Here is a 6,301-nt window from a genome sequence, read left to right on the forward strand (position 1 = left end):
GTAAATGTATGTATGATAGAACCACATTTTAAGTAAAATACATAAGAAGACTACTAGAACATTACTTTGTCTTCTTGTTCTTGAAATAGCACAGATATATATTTTGTTCAGTATAACATTTTGAGGGTTTATTTTTAATCAATTTGTTTGTATGTTTTTAACATTATCTACATTATTGAATAAACACCACAAAACACTGCAATGTTGATATAGACAATTCCGTTTATTTTTGAGTATGATTTATATGGAAACTTTTCCCATCAGATGTTGCTTTGTATTTTGTTCAGGCTTACACAAAATTATGTAACATTTAGGTACAAATATGCAGAATAGTAAACCAAAGCTTGAGGCTAAAATGGCAAATATCTCCACAGCTACAGTAAACTTTCCAGGAGGACTGACATAAGATGGAATAAAAGTGATCCATACAGCACAGAATATAAGCATACTGAATGTGATGAATTTGGCTTCATTGAACTTATCAGGCAACTTGCGAGCCAGAAAAGCCAGAATAAAACACAAGACAGCCAGAAGGCCAATATAGCCCAACACAGCCCAGAAACCTACTGTAGAACCCAAACTGCACTCAAGAACAATCTTTTCATTATAATATTTCAAATTTTTGTATGGAAATGGAGGTGATATTTTTAGCCAAAGCACACAGATAAGAACCTGTATTAGTGTAAAGGCAAGAACACTGAGTCGTTGTTGTGCAGGTCCAAACCATTTCATGATATTACTTCCTGGAAGTGTAGCCTTGAAGGCCATTAACACCACTATCGTTTTCCCCAGAACACAGGAGATACAGAGGACAAACGTGATCCCAAACGCTGTGTGACGCAACATACAGGACCACTCAGTGGGTCGACCAATGAAAGTAAGTGAACAGAGGAAACACAGAGTCAATGAGAAGAGCAGCAGGAAGCTCAGCTCTGAGTTGTTTGCTTTTATGATGGGGGTGTCCTTCTTGCTGTAAAATAGGATGGCCACCAGCACAGTTATTCCTATTCCAAACAACAAAAGTGATCCCAAACGCTGTGTGACGCAACATACAGGACCACTCTGTGGGACGGCCGATGAAAGTAAGTGAACAGAGAAAACAAAGAGCCAATGAGAAGAGCAGCAGAAAGCTCAGCTCTGAGTTGTTGGCTTTTACTATGGGGGTGTCCTTCTTACTGTAAAACAGGATGGCCATCAGGACAGTTAATCCTGCTCCAAACAGTGAGAAAAAGACTAGCACTATACCCATAACTTCTGTGAATGAGAGAAATTCTACAGCCTTTAAGACACATTTATTTTTCTCAGCATTAGACCAGTATTCACCTGGACACTGCCTGCAGTTATTTGAATCTGGAAAGAAAGTAATGATCATTATAGTTAGAGATAAAATAATTTTATGCAAGTCCTTTGCTAGGAAACTGCATCCAGAACTGCAACGTAAGAGGGAAAATACAAAAAGGAGCAATTTTCCTTGAAACTGTGAGATGGCCTGAAGATTACCTGTCTCATTACTGATTTCTCCTTCTGCACATGGAATACAGTCATAACAGCAGACGGGTCTTCCTTTCTGCGCTGCCTTCCTAGTGCCTGGAGGACAACTCTCACTGCACACAGACCTTGGCTTCTGCATAAAAATAAATAAAAAATAAATAAAAATAAAATACATACATACATAAATTTGTTTTCTTAGGTATTTATACTGACTTTGGAGAATGAAGATACATTGGCTAAAATGACTTTTATCAGACTATTGCATATTTGAATTTTTAAATGATGCAAATAAGTAATTGGACCAAAATAATTTTAAAGGGTTTTACAGAAATGACCACCATTACCAACAGAGTAGCCTTTTTGCTTAAAACTGGCTTATTACCGCCCTCTGCTGTTGCTGTTGACCATATTACAGGGGAACAAATTTATTTAATTTTCAATTTATCCTTCTAATGTGTTATAGGACAGTGCAAGTATTTTGAGAATTTTTTCTTCCAGTTTCAAGCAACCCTTTAGGTCAGACATATTACTGGCATTTACCTCAATTTGTCCCCCAGCCCAGGTTATGTTTTCTGTGTTGAGCACAAAGCGCTGGTCTGGGGGCAGTGAGGCATCATAGTATCCCACTGCTTTAAATTTGATTGATCCATTTGAGTCCTTCTGCCAGTTCACAACTTCATATTGGGCAACTGTGGCACCAGTGCTGTCAAACCACACATGATCTCCCATTTTTATAATGAAATTGACCTTTTTCAGAGCCTCAACAACCTATTGAGAAAAAATATATTTACAAACAGAAATTCAGTTATTTGTTTGTTTGTTTGTTTGTTTACCTGCTGTGGTTGTATTGACAGGCCTTTCTCACAACCTGCTTGTTTTTTGCACTTGAGTAGGTTGTGCAATGAATGAGCCACAGCATAAACTGCTTTGTAGACATTACTTGAATATCTTTGTTCAGGCACATCTTCATTGTAGTTTTTCAGTAATAGTAGATCCTGATATGTGTTGCAATTTACTGCATATTGAGAATAATTTCCCTCAGTCTGTGAGCATGGAACAACTGTCTTCCAGAATGCTTTTATAACATAATCTGCAAAACCTTCAATATCATTTTTTCTTACTGCAAACCCAAGTGACCCTCCCAGCACATGAAAACTGTTTGGAGTGATCAAATTCTTTGCAGTTATCCATCCCTCCACTCCAATCATTTGGAAGCCTGTAATGTTCTGAATACTTAGCTGATCGAGTAGATTGTACATTTCAGAACTGGTAAGAAATGCAACAATCACTTTTGCAGTGCTTTTTTTAATTGTCTCTACCACTTTTTGGAGTTTGTCAGGCTCTGTTCGGTAGAATTTCACAGAGTACTCAACACAAATTCCCTCCACCTGGGCTGTATTCAGAAATATTGTCATCCCATTGTTTCCATAGTCATTGTCACTGTTCACAGCTCCCACCCAAGACCAGCCAAAGTGCTTGACTATGTATGCAAGTGCTCTGCTCTGGTGGTAATCACTAGCAATAGTCCTGAAGAAAGAGGGATAATCTTTCCTATTACTGAGACATTCACATGAGGCTGAGGGACTTATCTGAAAGAGAGAAAGAAAAAAAGAAAAACGAAAAACCCTTAAAAATGTTCAACAGTCATCAGAAGGGAGATTATGTCCAAGTGTTTAGTGTTATTGCTCCTTACCACAGGAATTTTAAAAGGTCCTGTAGTTCTGGACAAAATCACTGTTGCAGAAGACTCTGTTTCTCCTATGATAGCATGTATCGGAGACTGTCCATTGCATCTGTCTCCTGCTGTAAACTCTGGACCATTCATCAATGCCATGGTTGCACTCATAGAAGACAGTCTTGAACCACAGGTATCATAAATTTGGTAGCCAACAGAAACATTTGGTAACAAACTTTCACTTCTGTTAATCTCCTCAATGGCAAAAATCATGGTCTGAGCCATTCGAAAATCTCTTAGACTCACACTATAAAAACATTTAGCCAGTGTGTTAAATACAGACCAAAAACATAAACAAATAAATAGTCAAAAAACATACTTATTTGTATTATTTCACAATATGTACTGTATGTGGTTCACACCTGAAACACATTAACATTCCAGATGTTATATTTATAAATATCCTGCACTTTATATTAATAAAAAAAAACTGATTGCATTATTTGCATATCTGTTGAATAGTTCAATAATAGTTTACAAAGTAACAAACCTTGAACATGATAGAACATGAGGTTTTTGTGTATACTTAAATGAAGATAATATCTCTATGCTGTGGACTGAAAACAGTGCTCCAATATTTACGTCTCCATCCTTGAATAATAGCGGGTACTTAGGGTCTCCCATCATTCGGCAAATAGGCTTTTCTGCCTTTGCATGTAGTTGAAAGATTAGCAGTGTGTAAAGAAAGACAGACATCACAAAGATTCAGTTTAACTGTGGCCAAATGCCACTGACTTGATACAATATGTGCACTTTTATAGGCAAAATTAATATGGATGATTGATTGTGAATGTAGCGAATGACCTCATAGGGCAGGACATGTGTCAGGTCAAGCAGGGACAGACTGGAGTCAAGCAAATATGACTAATTTTATCACAAGTTGTTACATTCTAAAATCTGAATATGAGTATGTATTTTGTATTATATTAGTATTTGACAAATACCATTTATATTACTCTGCATGCAGCTTTTCTCTCAGCGAGAGTCATAGCAGATGCCCAACTCCACTATAATTGAATAAATAATACTGTTCACAGAATGTAGTTTTAGTGTTTTTTTTTCTTCTTTTTTTTCAGGTGATAATGTCGTTGTTTATAATTCAAACATCCAGTTTGCTAATAAAGATAACACCTGTCTTAAAATTTGCTTTAATGGGGCATCACCGGCACTCATGAAACCACCGAGAGCAGCCTCACCTCGTCCAGTTCTTCGGGGATTGAATTTGCCACTGGCTCTGATGTCTCTAGAGTGGTTAAACGTGAGCTACAATTAATTTGGGTATATATATATATATATATATATGTATGGGTGTGTGTGTGCCGTCAATCGATAAAAAAAAATAAAAAAATGTAATCACATTTTTTTCTGAAATTATTTGTGCTTAATCCCAGCTAACATTAAAGTTTTTAAATATACTTTTATATTGCCACAATTTCACATTCAGTCTTCAAATTAATGTAGAAACATTAAAATAGATGCAGCAACTGGGTTAGGGTTATTAGGTTATTTTGGCTGCTTCAAACTCAACATAACGCAGATCTGACACACATGATATTTTCTCACAACTCTAACTTTTCTGACCCACTTCAGGTCTTAATGTCTCTACTAATGAGCTGATGAGTTGAATCGGGTGTGTTAGATGAGGGAGAGTGCTGGGGTGCTCCAGGACAGTTTTGAAAACCATGTAGCTCATATAACAAATACTTGCATGCACAGTTTTAAGGCAGCGTTAATTGCCTTTTTGGAACCTTAAAGGCACAATATGTAAGATTTTCGTAATAAATTATCCAAAAACCAGTTGCACAGTGTTATATATTTCATGCAGTTGTGTACTTACGTTATCCCAAAAGTTCCCAAGGATTTGTAAATCCAGAGAAATTCCAATTTCAAATAATGTCTTGTCCCAGTTAATTGTCACCTATCAATGACGTAATAGCCGTGCAGTCGGTCTCCGCTTGTAGAAACTATGCCAACACACGTGGACAAGAATGCTGCTGTACAGTTAAACTAAATCCATTACGGCTGTCGCAAATAAAATAAAATGAAAATGAAATGAAATGTATTAACTGCAGCATTGCATTTAGATCTGCTCAGTGTTGCACCATGATTCTTTTTATGCGTTTTTACAGTGTCGCACATTATAACCAATCTCACACGAGTCTGTTGAGTTTATGAATGCAGCTGTCAATCAGAGGCGTTCAGATGAGCCATCGCTGAAACCAGTTTTTTTGTATAGTGCCCATGCTTGCTGACTGAATTCTGCACTCTCACGAATTCTCTCATCGTAAACACTCATCATAAAGTGCAGATTTACATATGAAGTAGGAGATTCATTTATCAAACAGTATATAGACAGCTTTACTGATTATAAGGGTTTTTTTTTTGTGAGTGCTTAAATTCGCGTTAGACTTAAATCAGTTACTGTTCCTTGACAATGTAAATGTTATTTGCTCAATTTCTCTGTATAATTTATTCACTGTTTGAATACCTTTGGAAGGTACAGGTAAAAAAAAAAATCATTACATCAGTGAACATGATTCGAAAATACCTGGATGGTGAAAACGACATCTCCCATCGTTCCACTCTCCTTCATAGAGTCATCAAGCTTAGCCTTTGTTATTGTTTTGAAAATGCGAACTTTAGCGGCAAAAACTTACATATTGTGCCTTTAATTAATAATTTTGTAATCTCTTTAATCTTATTTTTGTTATTGTGAAATTTTGTGTCCATGTGTAATAAATCTATAAAATGCAGTGTAACCAATCCACTAACAAATGAGACAGCTTGAGTTATTTTTTCCAAAAAATCATACATGACTATATACACACATACATACATACACATATATATATATATACATATATATACATATATATATATATACACATATACATATATATATACACATATACACATATATATACACATATATATACACACATAAACATACATATACACATATACACACACATATATATACACATATATATACACACATATACATACACACACATACATACACATACATACATATATACACATACATATATATATATACAGTGGGTACGGAAAGTA

General features: G+C 35.8%; 1 protein-coding gene across 1 annotated transcript; it reads right to left on the reverse strand.

Moving 5' to 3' along the window:
* Positions 1-240: 240 nt before the first annotated feature.
* Positions 241-3,451, reverse strand: LOC107672337 (extracellular calcium-sensing receptor-like). Its single transcript, XM_016465483.1, has 7 exons — positions 3,185-3,451; positions 2,325-3,080; positions 2,032-2,259; positions 1,501-1,624; positions 1,214-1,350; positions 1,059-1,062; positions 241-1,004 (listed from the first exon to the last, which is right to left on the reverse strand). Exons 1-7 carry the CDS (start codon positions 3,449-3,451, stop codon positions 241-243), a joined length of 2,280 nt encoding a protein of 759 aa, XP_016320969.1.
* Positions 3,452-6,301: the final 2,850 nt, after the last annotated feature.

Source organism: Sinocyclocheilus anshuiensis, unplaced genomic scaffold (genome assembly GCF_001515605.1).
Source record: "Sinocyclocheilus anshuiensis isolate Anshui unplaced genomic scaffold, SAMN03320099.WGS_v1.1 scaffold440, whole genome shotgun sequence".
NCBI classification, from domain to species: Eukaryota; Metazoa; Chordata; class Actinopteri; order Cypriniformes; family Cyprinidae; genus Sinocyclocheilus; species Sinocyclocheilus anshuiensis.

Bases quoted from the DNA above. Each gene is read 5' to 3' on its own strand.
- LOC107672337 (XM_016465483.1), bottom strand. From the start codon at position 3,451: ATGGCTCAGACCATGATTTTTGCCATTGAGGAGATTAACAGAAGTGAA. The intron at 3,081-3,184 runs GTAAGGAGCAAT...TCTCTCTTTCAG, and splicing joins GACCTTTTAAAATTCCTGTG to ATAAGTCCCTCAGCCTCATG. The intron at 2,260-2,324 runs GTAAACAAACAA...TTTTCTCAATAG, and splicing joins TGTCAATACAACCACAGCAG to GTTGTTGAGGCTCTGAAAAA.